At 47.8% G+C, this 17812-nt stretch overlaps 1 protein-coding gene across 1 annotated transcript in view; it reads right to left on the bottom strand.

Annotated features, from left to right (window-relative positions):
• Positions 1–17812, bottom strand: part of Mroh7 (maestro heat like repeat family member 7) — a 76449-nt gene that overhangs the window by 34230 nt on the left and 24407 nt on the right. Inside the window, exons 2-4 of the mRNA XM_050136104.1 lie at positions 12143–12178; positions 10200–11384; positions 2558–2622 (exon numbers count right to left, since the gene is read on the bottom strand). Of these exons, the coding sequence (XP_049992061.1) occupies positions 2558–2622; positions 10200–11310 (1176 nt within the window). The 5' untranslated portion in view covers positions 11311–11384; positions 12143–12178. The remainder of the gene's footprint in view (positions 1–2557; positions 2623–10199; positions 11385–12142; positions 12179–17812) is intronic.

Below are 17812 nucleotides of genomic sequence, written 5' to 3'. Positions count from 1 at the left end.
CGGAGAGGCAGCTTCTGCCTCACTCCATTCTCCCCATTTTCCCCTTCCCCCATCTCTCAGTCTCTCTCTCTCTCTCTGTTTCTCTCTGCTCTTCCCACTTCTCTCCTTACTCCCTCTCCCCTTCCCTCCCATAACCCACTAAATAAATATCCAACCTCACCTATCCATGTCTCTGTTTCTCGCCCGCCAAGTGGCTCCCTGCCCAGGGCCAGCTGCCTGTGGAGACCTGTGGTATGGTCTCATAGCGTCATCTGTCTGTCTCTCCTCATGGGACTCGCTGCCACTTGGGGAACTGCGCCGTGCCTGCCTGGGACTGGCTGCTCTCAGGACCCGGTGCCCACTGCCTGCCACTTGGGGATCTGCAGCGTTTCTGCCTCTGCAGCCACTTGGGGGATCTGTAGCATTTTTACTTAATCCATTATAACAAATTCTTTCCCGCTTGTCCCATCAATGGACAGAAGCTTCTCCAGCTCTGGCTCAGACTGTTGTGAAAGGAGCGTGCGTCAGGGTTTACCCCTGCACACGCTTCTCCTTTCTGCCACCCAGATGTCATGGTGAAGAAAAGTCAGGCTAGACTAAGGAGGAATGAGCCCATGCAGACGGGGAGCCTCGTGAATAAGGGACAATCAAGTTCCAGCCCCCTAACAGATCTGTCTGTACAATGTAGAGCAGATGAACCACCCAGCTGAATTCAGTCAAAGCAAGGAGAAGGTCACCCTGAGAATCCTTCCTCCCCAGCAGCAGACTGAACTGAACTGCTTTGGGTTATTAATTGCAGTTTGAAAAGGGGGAAGGGTGCCGATATAGAATAAATATAGAATATATACCTATATATAAATAAAGAATGAATAGCCAGGGACAGCTGCTCATGAGTGGACAGTCAGGCTTAATTCTGAGTAACAAGAGTAACAAGAGTAAGGGTGTGGAGGCCCAAAGAGGCCAGAGGTCACAGAGTTTGGAACTGGTTTTTAGTTCATTCAAGGTTATTGGGCTTCTAACTCAAGCAAAGGTCCCACCTAGTTGTGAATCAGAGTTCTGCTCTCTGGAGGCTATTGTCCACAGGTGTGCCTAGTTGTCAGACCTGTGCTCCTAAAATAGGAAAGTAGTTGGTTCCTACCTAAAACAAAAGTCTAAGGATCCAACTAAGTTCCAGTTCCCTTTGTGGAAATATCTTGGGATTCCACCCAGGGAGTGGTGGAATTTGCCTACAGAGTGTTTGGTCTTGGTCATGAGTCTAGGACACCAGCAATGAATATAGCCCGTGACTTTCAATTTGTATGTCAAAGCAGTCTTTTGTTTTACTTCTGTGTTTTAGGGTCAGGGGTATATTAACCAGTTGGAAATTAAACAAACACTGGTGAATTTTCAGTACTCACTGAAATTCCCTCCCTATACCATCCTATATGTTTCTGCATTTTATTATTTTCATTCACTCTTTGTATTCTTTACTATATTTCTAAATTCCCATGCCTCCACTCTGGAAGAGAGTATTTTTGTCGTGGCTGGCCTCAGACATTAGGGGAAGGGTCTATTGACCCAGCCTAAAATATCAGGTCACTATTTAGTGCTTGGAGTTGGAATTAGCATCCAGCACATTGTAGAGCCCTGTCAAGCTCACTGAATGAGGGCAGGGATTGCCTTCCCTGGACTGGCACTGAGTCACTTCAACTCCATAGGTCCACTCTCTAGAGGAGGAGGCTGCTCCTGACCGCAGACCATCCCACCACATCCACGCGTGTATAACACAATTGTCTGCTCCTGCTGGCCTGGCCTTTTCTGCGGGCACAGTCCAGACTATTTTTAGCCTTTCTGTCCCTTTCAGAGCCCCTCCCACAAGTCATTCAGCTGTTAAAGACTTTTATTTAGAATCTACTTGCCAAACATTACTCTGCCTCCTGAAGGCTCAGCTGTAAGACAAACAAAGATTCCTGGCCTTCTATGGAAGACTCTAATGGGAGAGACTGCTGGGTCTGAATCTGAAATGTTTCCCACACGCTTGTATCCGTGTGTTCGGAGTGCTTGTCTGTGGATATGGCCTGCTTCCTGCCCCACCATCACTGCTTCCTGGTCTGCTGGATGTGCAGGTATCTGCCACACACTCCCATCGCCTCCCCCTGGGATGACTGACACCCTCTGAATCCGTGAGCCAAATAAACCTTTCCCCTCTTGAACTGTTTTTGTCGGGTCTTTTGGTTTGGTCACAGTGGCGCAAAGGAAACTGAAATGGAGGTGGATGAGCAACAAGAGGGGCTGGTGACTACTCAGCGCATCAGGTAGCGCAGAGCTCCCAGGAGGGAGCAGAGATAGAGCAGAGAGGTGGGCGGGGCCAAGCCAGGACTGGGTGTGGTGACGTGTACCTGGTGTCCCACCACTCAGGAGGCAGAGACAGGAGGATTGCTACAAGCTCGATGCCAACCTGTTCTACATATCAAGTTCCAGACCAGCTAAGGTTAAACAGCAAGACTCTACCCAAAAAGAGGATGGGCAAGGAGGGCAGGATGGGAGGGCGGAAGGAGAAGGGAGGGGACAGAGGGAAGGGGCCGACAGTTGAGCGTACCAGAGCTGTTTTGTTGCCATCGTCTCTGTCCTCTGGCATGTTGAGCTTCCCATCTTCAGAGGTTCCTGCACGTCACAGATTCGGTGAAAGAGGGAAAAATAGAGCATGGTGTCCCCAGAAAGCCATCCTCCCATCTCTCCTCCCCAGTGGGTCTCTCCAGTCCTCACTCCCTCCCCAGACTGACAAAATTTGGAAAAATGTAAACCAGCTCTTGCTGTGGACTCTCCCTAGAAGCCTTCAGTGAAACTCCTTGTCATCCATCGTGTGTTGTGGCCCTGCCTGGTCCGTCTCCCTGTCCACCTCTCCAGCTTTATCTCCCCTGCTCTCCTCCATCCCTGGCTCTGTCTCTACTGGCTACTGTCCAGTTCCAGGCAAGCTTCTGGTCAGGTGGTTTTCTCTACTCTGCCACTATGCCCTAGGGATCTCGTTTTCAGGCCTCACCCTGCCTGCCACACCTCTCAAAGGCCTCTCCTGGCACGTGTACCGCCCAGAACAGGCTGTTTGTGTCCTTCAGAGCTTATCCCATCGAGAGACCCTTGTTACAGTGGCTGAGTGCTGTTTTCTCAGCCCAGATCCCTTGCTTTACTTTGGGTGAAAGAGCCCCTTTCTTTCCTGTAGGTCCCTATTCTCAGCAATTAGGTAAAACCCCACCCATTCTCCTTTTCAAAGAGGGATTGGTCCGCAATCCAAGCTTGGCCAATTAGAGTGTCCCTTTCCCCTAATTGACAGGACCAGGGATGGGTACTTAGCTGATGAGGGCCAATAAACGCCTTCTGTTTAAGGGGACACTGAAGGAGAACAGATCTCTATCCATCTGAGGTCAAAGCCACAAGGGTGTGGGCGAGCTGGGATTCAGGAGGAACTTGGTCTAGCAGCCAGAGGATGCCAGAGGGCTGAGCCAAGGGGAAGAGAACACAACTGGTCCAAGACATTGGCTTCTAACTACTATTCTCCACTGAAAACAGAGAGGCTCCTGGGAGGAAAGGCAGGTCCCAGGGAAGTCTAGGTTGAGCCTGGGACTCTGGCCCCAGAAAACAAGGAGAGCTCCAAGCAGAATGGAAGGACATACATGCTTACCTGGAGGAAGTTCTGCTGCGCAAACTAAGGAAATCTTATCAACATAACTATGATAGCAACTGATTTATAACCCTTAAATAAACTAGAAAACAACACAAATAAATGTGCCCATAACTTGAAATTTTAGATGAGCGGGATAATTATGTGTGTTCAACGCCCTCCCTCATCACAAGATATTACAAGGGAAAAACAAGGCTTCCCAGTGTAGAACCTCAGCACAGCCCTCCTGCCAGATGATGGGGGGGGGGGCTACCCATCAAGAATCAAAACCAAAGAACATTACTCAACTTCATATGGAAAAACAAAAGGCCCAGAATAGCTAAAACAATCCTGTACAATAAAGGAACTTCCTGAGGCATCACCAACCCTGACCTCAAGCTATCCTATAGAGCTATAGTAATAAAAACAGCTTGGTATTGACATGAAAACAGACACGTAGATCAATACAATCGAACTGAAGACCCTGACACCAATCCATGCACATATGAACACCTGATTTCTGACAAAGAAAACAATAAGGGACAATGGAAAAAGGGAAAACATCTTTTAACAAATGGTGCTGGTATAACTGGATGTCAACACATAGAAGATGGCAAATAGATCCATATCTATCGCCTTGCACAAAACTCAAGTCCAAAGTCAGGTGGTGGTGGCTCATGCCTTTAATCTCAGCATTCGGGAGGCAGAGACAGGTGAATCTCTGTGAATTAGAGGCCAGCCTGGTCTACAAGAGCTAGCTCCAGGACAGGCTCCAAAGCTACAGAGAAACCCTGTCTCTAAAAAAAAAAAATTAAAAATGGGGTGGAGAGCTAAACAGAGAATTCTCAACAGAAGAAACTCAGATGGCCAAAAGACATTTAAGGAATTGTTCAACATCCTTAATCATCAGGGAAATGCAAATCAAAGTAACTCTGAGAAACCATCTTACACCTGTCAGAATGACTAAGATCAGGAATTCTGAGGACAGCTTATGCTGGAGAGGATGTGGAATCAGGAGAACACTTCTCCACTGCTGGTGGGAGTGCAAACTTGTACAGCCATTCTGTAAATCAGTATGGCGGTTTCTCAGAAAATTGGGAATCTATCTCAAGGCCCAGCAATATCACTCGGGAATATACTCAAGGGATACTCAATCATACCACAAGAACACTTGCACAACAATGTTCATAACAGCATTATTTGTAATAGTTAGACCCTGGAAACAACCTACATGCCCCTCAATTGAAGAATGGATAAAGAAAATGTGGTACATTTACACAATGGAGTATTTATTACTCCATTTCAAAAAAAAAAAAAAAAACCAATGACATCATGAAATTTGCGGGCAAAAAGATGGAACTAGAAAACCATCCTGAGTGAAAACCATCCTGAGTGAGGTAACTCAGACTCAGAAAGACAAATATGGTAAGTACTCACTCATTAAAAAAAAAAAAAGTTCTCACTCATAAGTGGAGAGAAGAAATAAAGCAAAGCAAAGGATAAGCAGACTACAGTCCTCAGCTCCAGAGAACTGGGAGCATGGGGGCAGGGAAGAGGTTAGAAAGGGAAAGGGGAGGAAGAAAGGGGAGTAGGAAAAAAAATGTATAGCTCAATAAAAACGTTAAGAAGTTTTAAAAACAATCAAAACTACGAGCCGCCAAAGGGGGCACAGTGAGAAAGCCGGTGTGTCCGCCCAGCTACTCCTGCCAATGCTGTGGGACCCGAATCTGGCCAGCCCCCAACCTTATACAGGGAAATGAAAGGCAGAGAAGACCAAGAACAGAAGGAGGCCAAACAAGACAGACAGAATGACAAGACTCTCAGCTGGAGCCTGGGCTAAGAGGACAGTGCTGGGAGAGCTGACCACACTTGAGTAGGGTACGAGAATCTGGGGGAGAGACATAGAAACATTAACGCCTTGTTTACGGTGGTTATATTTTGTGCTTTTTTGGTAAGAAATGTGCTGAAAATTTAGGGGCTTACTAACAAGTGACTCAGGGGGAAGAAAGATTTTAAATTTGTGCTTTCAACTATTCTCTAAGCTTAAAAAAAAAAACACTAAGGGGCTGGAGGTGGGTTTGTGGATAAAGCACTTGCTGAGTTCAGATTCCTAGCACACACACACACACACACACACACACACACAGGTGAGTATGGTGGCCTGCCAGTAAGAGTCTCAGAGACGGAGAGGGGATCCTTGGAGCAAGCTGGTTAGCTAGACTGGCCCTCTGTGTTCAATTAGAGACCCTGCTTCAATGAATAAAGAGCAGTCAAGAAAGACTCCTAGTGTCAGCCTCAGCCATCAAAATGCATGTGTACCCACACACATGTGAACAGACACATACACGCACATGTACCACATACACAAGTGTATCATAAAAACTAACAAACAAAAACCATGTAAAGAGCTGGCGAGATGGTTCAGTTGGTAAAGTGCCTGTCATACAAACATGGGGATCTGAGTTCAAATCATTCCCAACACACACACACGAACACATACACACAACAGACACACGTGTGATATGTGCCTACTCTATGACCACACTGTTCTAGGTGTACCTAATAAGAGAGAGTCAGGCACACACTTGGTGACCCAGAATTCAATAGACCAAAGAAGGGATCATAAGTTCCAGGTCAACCTGGGCAACAGAGCAAAACCTTGCATACATTTTTTTAAATCCTCTCTCTTTCTCCCTCTTCCCTTATCTCTCTCTTCTCTTTTCTATCTCTGTCTCTCCCTCTCTCCTTATCTCTCCTCTCTTCCTCTATCTCTTGCTCATTCTCTCTCCCTTTCTCCTTCTCTCTCTCCTCTCTAAGTAGAATCCCAGGTCTTGCATGCACTATGCAAGTGTTCTATCATTTTATTATTAAAAATTAAAATCAGGCATGATAACTCATGCTGGTAATCCCAGCATTTTGGAGACCTAAAACAGGAGGATTACTGCAAATTTAATATCAATCAATACTACCTAGTGAATTTCAGGTTAGCCTGGGCTACAGAGTGAGACCGTGTCTCAGATTAAAAAAAAAAAAAGTAGAGGGAGGAACAGAGGGCGGGAGGAGAAAACAAAAATGGGCAAAGGATTTGGAATAGAAATTTCTCAGAGAAGGCACACAAATGGCCGGTCAGTATATAAAAAGACCCTCGGCACCAGATGTCATTGCACATCCTAGAAGTTAGCTGTTACTGTGGAGGAAGGAAGACAAAAGCCAGACACGCCTCACACTCGTCACATGACCAGGGGCTCTGCTACCAGGAAAGCCCAGTCACTAACACAGGTAGCCCCATATTGTTTCTGTCTTTCCTCCTTCCGGGCTCTCTTTGGTTTTTCTTCCCTATGGTTTGTCCCAGTAACTCCAGGCCTGGTGAAGACATTAAGATAAATGACCCAGACCACGCCACACAACAGGGTGGTTTCTCGGTGCAGACACAGTTCTCTGCATGGACATTCTTGAGAAAATGGAGGAAGTAACTATCAACCAGCCTGTGGCCAGTCCGAGCAGACCTGGGTTACCAACCGTGGAAACCCCAACTCTCCAACCCTAACCTTTGTTATCCGTACCTGTGTAACCCTGAAACTGCAAGAGCACCCTAGACAAGTGCCTGCCCGTGAGACCTCCATTCTCCCCCACAGGATTCCTTGAGAATAAAGCTTCCCTTCTGGCCTTCATAGTTGTTCAACTTGGACTTTTTAGGGAAATTGGTATGGTACTTCACTGGGACTCCCTGGAGGCAGGCTTTTGCCCTCCCTCACTCTGGCAATAGCGGCATTGTTTAAAATAAGCAGAAGAGAGCTGGTGAGATGATTCAGCTGGTAAAGGTGTTTGCCTTCAAGTCTGATGGTCTGGGTTAGATCCTGGGACCCACGTGACAGAGAGAACTGACACCTGCGAGTTATCCTCTGACCTCCACACACGCACAGTGGCAATCAATCAATCAACCAATGTGACTTTAAAAATTAAAAGAGCCAACAGCGGGCTGCGAATGTTTCAGCTAGTAGAATGTTTCCCTAGCATGTACAAAGCCCTGAGTATGATCCCCATAATATAAAACCAGAGGTGGGAGTCAGAGGGATTAGAAATTCAAAGGAACTCAAGGTCAGCCAGCCTAGGGTACAAGAGACCCTGTCTGTTAAAGAAAGAGAGGAAGTTGAAGAGAGAGAGAGAGAAAGAGGAGAGAGAGAGAGAGAGAGAGAGAGAGAGAGAGAGAGAGAGAGAGGAAGAAGAGGAGGAGGAGGAGAATCAAAATACAGAGAAAACTCAAATGTCTGTCAGTTGTCACCTTGCCCAGGTGACTCAGTTGAGCGTCTATCCTGCCCTGATCTTATCTTGCCAGCAGTCTCTCCAGGTGGACCAGCTAAACCCAGTTGAAATAAAACTTCCAGATAACCTCTAACTTTGTTACAATCCATCTACATGCTAAATCTTAATGACACAAGCACACGCCACCACCACCATTACCATGACAGCTAACAGCTGCCGTGAGAACAGCCAGGAAGATAGTAAAAAGAGCAAAAAGAAATTCCCAGCCATTTTCTACTGGCTCTGGGAAAGGACTGAGTATCTCTCTTCATCAGCCCATCTCTCCTGTTTCTTTGACTCTGTATCTATGACTTCTCCACTGTCAACAAGTCAAGAAGCTGGTCTACAAGCCTTCCTCCCGGCTTCTCCTGCATCCAGCCACCAAAGACACATCTTCCTATGGGCATAGCGGCATTTAGGGACCGGAGGCAGCAAGGCTGAGATTAGAGTCTAGTCTGAGCTACACGGCAAGATTTAACCTTGCTCTACTGGTCAATCAAGGACCTTGGTTTCCTTGGTTCTGTGATTCCGTTGAGGTTAAAATATTTTATAACAAATAGGTATAACAAAATATAACTATCCACAGGAGAGGATACTTTCAGACACAAGAATAAAGTGTTGGCCCGCGCTGCAGTACGAGCGAAACTTAAAAAGGTTTTGCTGTGTGAAATAAGCCAATCACAAAGGGCCACAAATTACAGAAATTATATAACTCCAGTTATACAAAATGTACAGACATGGGATGTAGCTCAGTGAGCTGGACACTTGCCTAACACATCCAAGGCCCTGGGTTTGATCCTTAGGATCAAAAATGTATTAATTAGTTTAAAATAAAGTCTTCAAGGCCCAGGTATGGCCTGCTCCTGTGATCTCACTCCTGGAAGATAGAGACAGGAGAATTGCAAGTCTGAGGACAGCATGAACTACACAGCGAGACCCTGACTCAAAATTACAACAGCTAATAAAAGTGTATGGAGGAAAAGGTTTACTAATGGCTAGTGAATTTGAGTGGGGTTTATGAGTGGCTTCTCACTCTAGCAGATACGCACACATAATTACAAAGCCATGGGTTTGCTTGCTTGCTTGTTTGCTTTTTACTTTGTGGAGAGAGTCTTGTAACAGAGGCTGGTCCTGAACTTGCTATATAACCCAGGCTGGCCACATGTTCTTACCCTCTCTTCATCCTTAGAGTGCCAGGATCACAGCCTGTGCTACCATGCCTAGATGTCATGCTAACTTTTCAAATCACAATCTTGGGGTTGGGGGACTATGATGACCTGGGTTTAATCTTCAGGACCATGGAAAAAGCAGATATTGGTAATCTGTGTTTGTAATCTCAGTGCCGGGAAACCAGAGACAGGAGAATCCCTGCAGCACCCTTAGCTAAACAGCCTCAAGCCCACACAGTGAACTTCAGGTCAATGAGAGACCCTGCTGGTCTCAAAACACAGATGGAGGACTCCTAAGGAGTGAAACCTGAGGTTGACCTCTGTAAACACATGCGCACACGCGTAATCACAATAAGACAGTGGTGCAGGAACAAAAAAGAAATATTGATTGATCCCGATGTGGTGACACACGCTGCAATCTCTGCACTTGAAATGCGAAGGCAGGGGAATCTGACTCAGGTTCGTCCTCTGGTATGTATCAAGTCTGAGACCATCCTAGGCTACACGAGACCCTGTCTACCAAAAGATATGAAAGAAATACCAACCGAGAGAACATACAGCAACAGACTTCCTGCATATCTGGAGGGAGGCATTGACTCCAGAGGTCAGGGCCTGAGTGGGTTCTTCAAATCGCTACAGAGTCGATCCCGCTATGCCTAAATCCTCTGGCCAAATCAGCCACGGGAGTCAGGACTGGCATTTACAGAAAAGAGGAAGACCTTCTGAATGGAGCATGTGAATTGTGGATGGACTCAGGATTTGGACTGAATGGAAGGATCATTGCCTGGTGGGACAATTTTGATCCCAGCACTGGAGATACAGAGGTGAGTGGATCTCTGTAAGTTCGAGGCCAGCCTGATCTACATAGTGAATTCCAGGCTAGACAGAGCTACATAGTGAGACCTTGTCAAAAAGGGGGTGGGAGGATTATCATATTATAATTTTAAAAATTGACACTCAAGTCATACGGCTGGCCAAAGTGCCGGTCAGAGCATGGTTACCACTGCGCCGTGAGTGCCATCGGCTGGCTTCCTTCTCATTCCTCTCCGCTGCCTACCCTGTCTTAGGGCTCTGAATATATAATCCTTCTAGGCTGCCTCCTCTTCCCTACTCACCCTCAGGAGGGCTGCGGAAAGCCGTGACACCCTGCAGGCTGTCCCACTTCCCCAGATTCTCCTCCAGGGGCATGGTGCGGATGCTGTTGTCCTCAGAATAATCCCGCTGGCTGCTCATGGTCAAGGTGGAGGTGTCGCTCACCAGGAAGCTGGAATCCATGCTCAGGGACTCGGAGCCCAGGATTAGTGTCATGCAGGAAGATGGAGAGAGAGTGGAGGTGGGTGCTCTGGCACTCGAGTGCAGGCTGAGACCTCCGCTGGAACCGGGGATCAGGCTGACACGTGAGGCCTGAGTGACAGTCACATTTAAACCAGACCTGGGTCGGCTGCTGGAAGTCACATTGATGGAGCCCTGGGAGCCTGAGTTCCAGGGTGCACTCAAGGCTTCTTTGGAAACAGATGCAAAAATAGTACGTGAAGTCAAGGTGATGGACTCTTTCTGGTTTGGGGCTATACCCAAGTTCACCTTGGAGGTGTTCCCAGAGCGCAGAGGGTCCAAAGAAGTGTTGGAGGCTAGAAGAAGAGGCACCTGAGAGCCCTGCCTGGAGATGCTCTGGCTCCGGACCAGGGCGTCTCTGGAAAGAGCTCTTACAAATAAGTTTGGCTCAGGCCTGGATGGATTAGAGTTACTCTGACCCAAATCGAAAACCTTGTTTGAGAGGGGCCTGGGGACATCCTCAGAGCATGGCCTAGAAGGATTCTCTGTACTTAAAATAGTAGCCTGGGTAGCGCTGTGGCTTCCAGCTGCTTGTGAGCCTGGGCCGAGAGTCCCTGCTGAGTCGGGCCTGGAGATGTGATTCAAACTCTGCTCTGCCGTGTCCACGGAGCCACTGTTGATCTGGACGGAGGTTGGAGTCGTGGCACCACTGGCATTGGGGTTGGAGGCGTCAGTAGACACAAGGCCAGCCACTCCCTCTAGGTCAGGACTCCGTGCTGGGTGAAGGACTGGAGTGGGAGCCAAGCCATGTGCCGGGAGAGGATTAAGGACCAGGTCTGGGGTGGGCCTAGGCATGGTGCTAGACATTATTCCTGGTACCTCATAGGAGCTGGGGCTTGGTGTCTTCTCTAGGTCTTCGTGGAGAATGAGGCTAGCCCCCCGACTCAGGGCCATGTCCAGTCGGGAAGCCTCTCAATACCACTGTCCCTTCTCTCCAACTGCTGACTGTGGGGCTTCCTGTGGCACCCCTGAGAGAGAAGATGAATGCAGCCCGCTAGAACCCTGCCCTGCGCCCGCCGCCATGGATGAGGGTCTCTTGCTGTTATCGGCTTCTTTTCCCAGCACCACCACTCCTCCACTCCCTTCTCACTCTCTCCATCCCACGCCATGGACCTTGACCTCCCTGACCACATCCTGCTCCCCTTCTCCTAGTGTTCCAAACAATGTACGGCCTTTGGCTTGGTACCTCCCGCTATGCCTTGCCAATTGCAGCTCTCCTACTAAGATACTCATCCTTCTTCATCCTAATGACTGACTGAGCCCTGTTAGAGACAAGCTCTAGGTGTTAAGAACTACAGTTATTCTAGCCAGACATGGTGGCTCAAGCCTGTAACCGCAGCACTTAGGAGGCTGAGGCAGGAGGATAATCCAAGGCCAGTCTGTCTCTAAAAAATGCAGGAAAGAAATCTCTCTCTTAAAGGTTGAAAGGAATAATAAGGGACTTTGTTATGAGTTACCTGATACTCAGCCAGGCCCACGTGACCTCAGTTCACCAACAAGGATCCTATGTTATTGGAACTACTCTGCGAGTGGTTCCAGCCCAGCATCTCAAAGGCTCCTTGGCAGAGCACCCTATAACCTACAGCCTGGCAAGAGAGGGCACAGCAGTTCCTAAGATGGAACTGTTTTCCCAGCAATCTAACTGCAGGTGAATTCCCCAATCCTCCACCTGTTAGCCCTATCCCCAAGCCACCCTCCCCCTATAGGATCTATAAGAACAACTCACCTGCCAGCATGGTGTTCTTAAAGCAGGAGTGGGCCCCTGGGAAGACATGCAAAGACATCAGGTGAGAGCCAGAGAGACCAAGCCATCTCTGTGCCACCCACCTCTGGCTACACGTTGGCTTCCTGTTGTCCTTCAAACAATCGCCGGTTGTTAGCAAGACCTAGAGGCCTCTAATGCATCACCCTGAGCAGCCCTCCTTAAGCCCCCATGTCCCCCCTCCTTCCCACTCTGTCTTTGCAGGTCTGGGCCTTCCACAGGCTGGCGTCTCTCTTCCATTTCCCTACCCCAGCCACCACTTAAAGCTGCACCCTTGTAGGTCCCCTAAACAGGTGAAGGCCAATTCTAAGTTCTCAGAGCACCTTGCTGCCACACACATCTGGCTTCCCCCAGGAGCTGCCTCTGTCTTGCTCACTGCTGATTTCTGACATCTGGTATATATAGCACCTGAGCACAGGAAGGGTTCTCAGTTTACCTTCTTATTGTTTGGCTCATTGATTCTCTCACTAGGTCACTTTCTCTCCCATTCACTTTTTTTTTAAGGTTTATTTATTGTGTACTCCTGCAGGCCAGAAGAGGGCACCAGATCTCATTACAGATGATTGTGAGCCACCATGTAGCTGCTGGGAATTGAACTCAGGACCTTTGGAAGAGCAGCCAATGCTCTTAACCACTGAGCCATCTCTCCAGCCCTTTCCATTCACTTCTTATGCACTCATGTGCTGGCTCCCTAAATCATTTGTTCATTCCACCGAGATGCATCTGTGTGGCGTGGCTCTGGAAGGGCCGTGCACTTCAAGTCATGGAGTCCCAAGTTCATAGATCAGCTCCTCTCACTGGTGTGAGTGAACAAGCCTGGACAAGAGACTTTTTCACCCTGGTGCTGTGCTTGTCAACAGCACCCTGTCCTATGGAGACATTGCCCTTACGGGGTCTGGCAGGGAGAGTGAGGCCTGCAGAAGGCTTTCCTAGGTCACCCTTCTGTTCCTCTTTGTTAGAGGCTGGGGCACAGGGCAGTCGGGACCTTGGTGCCCAGGGGAAGCCATGTGCAATCCTAACACCTGGTGGCTGCAAAGCTGGAAGAGCTGCCTCATCATCACCCCCAAAAACTATTTTACCTGTAGCCAAGGGGCTGAAAAGTTTGGGGCTCCTGATTTCAAGGTCCTTGACAAAGCCCTGGTCTCAATTTTGTGCCCATCATTTTTCCTCCTTTTACTTGATGAGGGGTCTGCATTTCCTCTTGATACGTTTCTATGTCATATACACAGGTACTTGCACATGCACTCACTTCACACACACACACACACACACACACACACACGCCACAGTTTTCAAAGGGAGGCATTTTTGACCTGGAGTAATACAGGCTAGTATAACCTAAAGGAAGTGAGTAGGACCTGAGTCTTGCAGACAGACTCAAGCTTGCTTTTCCCTCCCTTTGCCACAGGACAGATGGACAGGACAGACAAGACTCTCCCTGATTCATTCTGCTCCCTGCCCTCCTCCTCCATCCTGCTGCAGGTGGTCAAGTCTCCAGAGGGTCCTAAAAGTGTGAAACAACTTGTGGCTTGCCTTATGCCATGTGGGCATTGCTCATTAAGGGGAAAGGAGGAAGCAGGGAGTGATGGCACATGGCTTTAATCCTGGCATTAGGGACACAGAGCCTGGAGAGCCTGGTGAGTTTCAGGCCAGCCTAATCTACACAAGTTCCAGGCTAGCCATGGGCTACATAGAAAGACTTTGTCTCAAAAAAAAAAAAAAAAAAAAAAAAAGAGGAGGCGGGGGCTGGAGACAACTCAGCAGTTAAGAGACTAAGGGGCTGCTCTTCCAAAGAACCCAGGATTGATTCTCAGTGCCCACGTGGTGGCTCACAGTCATCTGTAACTCCAGTTAAAGCCTGATGCCCTCTTTTGGTCTCTGAAGACACTGCATGCACACATTGTGCAAACATAATTCAGGCAAAACACTCATTTGCATACAATATCTTTTAAATTGATTTTTAACAGAAAGAGGAGCAGGGACTGTCACACATCTGTAATCCCAGCTCTTGGGTGGAGAGACAGGAAGATCAGACTTCAAAGACAGCCTGGGTTACATAAGATCTTGCGTTACAAAAACAATTATAGTGTCTGTGTTTAATGTACATGTTCTGATGAGTTTGGACAAATGTATATCTATAGGCTATCATCATCACAGTCAGAGTATTAAACATATCCCCTCTGGAAAGTCCCTGTGTCTGTGATCTCGACATGAGTGTGCTATTGTGTGTGTAAGAACATTTAACAAATAGCTCAGTTATGTTAGGGCACACCTGTAACCCCAGAACTAGTCAACTCAGGCAGGATAATCACCAGGAGTTCAAAGCCAGCCTGGAATACCCAGTGAGCCCCAAGATTGGCTAGTCCTTATATAGGGAGACCTTGTCAGAAAAACAAACAAAACTTAATATAAGATCTGACCTCTTAGCTCTAGGTGTAGTGGGAAAGCACGGAGGTTCCAATGCTCAGGAGGCTGAGAACGGATCACAAGTCTGAGGCTATCCTGGGCTACTAAGTAAGATCTTCTTGTAAACATCAACAAAGTCAGGCATGGGGACTCATACCTATACTTCCCAGGTTGAGGTTGGAGAAATACTGGGAGTTTGAGCCCAGCCTGGGTTACATAATGAGTTCCAGGCTAGCCTATAATAGAGAGTTTAACCCCATCTCAAACAAAAATAAATAAATAAAATACATTATGCATCTCCTATGTGTTCTTCCAATGTCACTGAAACACATTCTCTAAGCAATGACTCCTGTTTCCTCTTCTCCCCAATAACTGAATCTTGAAAAGTTTGCTGATGGACTCAGTAGTAGAGACAGAAGGCGGAGGCTTGAACTCAAGGGCAAATTGCTAAAATCTGCTTAATCTGTCTAGGCGTGGTCACCCAGGCGTGTACTCCAACCTTAGGAAACTGGAAAACAAAGGGGCCAGGTGTCTCCCTCTGAAACATAGCAAGTTCCGGCGCTGTCTGGGTTGCAGGCCTCAAGAAGAAAAAAATAAAATAAAATAAAGAGCCGGTGTGGTGGTGCACACCTTTAATTCCAGCATCCAGGAGGAAGAGGCAGGCGGAACTCTGTGAGTTTGGGGCCACACAGAGATTTTTGGATTTCCACAGTGGAAAAAGGACCTTCCTGAATTTCATCCCAATTCCCTCTGCCACTCTTGGGCCGCACCGGGCCTTCCCCAAACGTCCATCCACACACCATCCTTCCCTGGGTGAGAACAGGTGGTGCTCTAGCGGGGTCCTCTGCACCGGCCCCTCCCGGGCTGTGAAATCCCCCCTGGATTTTCTCACTCACCACCCTCCCCCTGCCCTGTTCTCCCACCCTCCACTCTCAAGACAGAAAAACTCTCTGTGAGCCTTGGGCTGCTAATGTGTTACCTCCACCTGGGGCCTCCACATGGCAACAGAAAAGTCAATTTTAATCCAAGGGTATGCAGTAACAACTATGGGGATATAGCCAGACCTGGAGACTTTTACCTAGTGAGGGGTGGGGTCAAGGTAGTAACTGCCTTGTGGAGGCTGTGGAGGCCGACCCCACCCTTGGTACTTCCCCAAAGTCACCCTTCAGCTTACCTGGGCTCCCCCCCAGCCCAGGCTAGGCTTACAGTCTTTGTGAGGTCACTATGTTCCGGAAGCCCCCCTCCTCACCCGCTCCCCCAGCCAATAAAGCTCCTGGTCCTGCCCACACAATGGAAAAAAGCAAAGGAATCTTTAGAAAAGGGGTGTCTTCAGACCCCCAAGACCACTTAGGCAGGACCTGACTCAAGCAAAGGCTGAGTCTCAGGGGGCCTTCAAACCCCCCTAGAACAACTCCTGTGGCCTTGTGTTTCTGTTTATCTTGGAGTGACAAGTGTTTTGGAGAGAGGCAATAGTGAAGAGAAAGGTCAAAGGCCAAGGCACACGTGAACCCGAGTCCTTGCTCTTTTCCCTGCTCCGCCCTTCTTCGCGCAGGGACTAAGAGTGTGGAGCAGGGTGAGGCGGAGGGCGGGGCTCAGAGATGCCACTGAGTGTGACCTAGCTCTGTGGTGAAGAATTAAGGTCCCCTGGCTGTCTCTCCCAAGAATATAATTGTTTGTTTGTTTGTTTGTTTGTTTGTTTGTTTGTTTGTTTTTTCGAGACAAGGTTTCTCTGTGTGTCCTAGCTGGCCTGGAACTCACTCTGTAGACCAGGCTGACTTTGAACACACATAGATCTGCCTGCCTCTTCCAAGTGCTGGGATTAAAGGCGTGGGCCACCACCGCCCGGCTCCCAAGAACATTTTAGGGGGCTGGAGAGATGGCTCAGTGGTTAAGAGCTTTGCCTGCTCTTCCAAAGGTCCTGAGTTCAATTCCCAACAATCACAACCATCTGTAATGAGATTTAGTGCCCTCTTCTGGCCTGCAGGGATACATGCAGGCAGAACACTGAATACATAATAAATAAATCTTTAAAAAAAGAAAAAGAACAACATTTTAATGCTGAGCAATAACTTAAAATAATTAGGATTACAGGGATGAGATAGAAACATTTTGAAGGTACCACTTACAAAATGAGAATGAGGGGGCTGGAGAGATGGCTCAGAGGTTAAGAGCACTGGCTGCTCTTCCAGAGGACCTGAGTTCAATTCCCAGCAACCACATGGTGGCTCACAGCCATCTATAATGAGATTTGGTGCCCTCTTCTGGCATGCAGGCAGAACACTGTAGATATAATAAATAAATCTTTAAAAGACAAAACAAAATGAGAGTGAAACTATACTCGAGGCTATATTCGTGCATTCTTGTTTGGACTCAGGTCAGTAAATCTTGATATTCTCAGTCATTGTTTGCTAGGAGACACACCGTCACAGAACCGGCCTCATCAGACTGTCTGTGTTCTCAGCACGCTCAGCCCTGTCAGTAAGCGATAGGCATGTTTGTGTGGGTGTGTGTGTGGGGGGGGGGTGACATTTATTCATTCTGTGTATGCATGCTCGTGCACATGACTCCAGGATGTGGAAATCAGTCTTTCTGCAGCCTATTCTCTCCTCCCACCACGTAGGTCCCAGGGATCAGACTCAGGCGATCAGGCTCATGGCAAGGGCCTTTACCAAGGAGCCATCTCACACACTCATGATTGGCATTCTTTTTTTTTTTTCATTTTTGAAGACAGGGTTTCTCTGTAAAAGCCCTGGCTGTCCTGGAACTCCCTCTGTAGACCAGGTTGGCCTTGAACTCACAGAGATCCTCCTGCCTCTGCCACCCAGCTGTGACTGGCATTCTTTTTTTTAACATAGCAAAATTACATATAACAAAACAGTTATCAAGTAAAAATTACAATAATCTATATCATAACTAAGGAAAACTATAACTAGCTATTCTTAACTCCATCAAAGACTCAAGAAAGATACACTATTACCTAAGCAAACAAGAAATAAGTAACTTTCAAACTCTAGAAATGACAGAGACATCTCGCTGCCTGGACAGTCACCCAAAGTTCCTCTGTACCATTGGGGCATCCATCTTCGGCCTACAGGCCCATAGTTTCCAGCAGACATTTCCACAAAGCAGGAAATTTCAAAGGCAGTCACTATCTGCTTGTCCTGAAGAATGTCTCGCAGACTCTTTCATGAAGCAGGAACCCCGAAAGATCATCTCACCTTTAGGCAA

This window comes from Alexandromys fortis, unplaced genomic scaffold (assembly GCF_014885135.2).
Source record: "Alexandromys fortis isolate MF-2015 unplaced genomic scaffold, M_Fortis_MF-2015_v1.1 scaffold_13, whole genome shotgun sequence".
Taxonomy (NCBI): Eukaryota; Metazoa; Chordata; class Mammalia; order Rodentia; family Cricetidae; genus Alexandromys; species Alexandromys fortis.
Note: the sequence above shows the minus strand (reverse complement) of the source record. Positions and strands in the feature narration are given on the sequence as shown.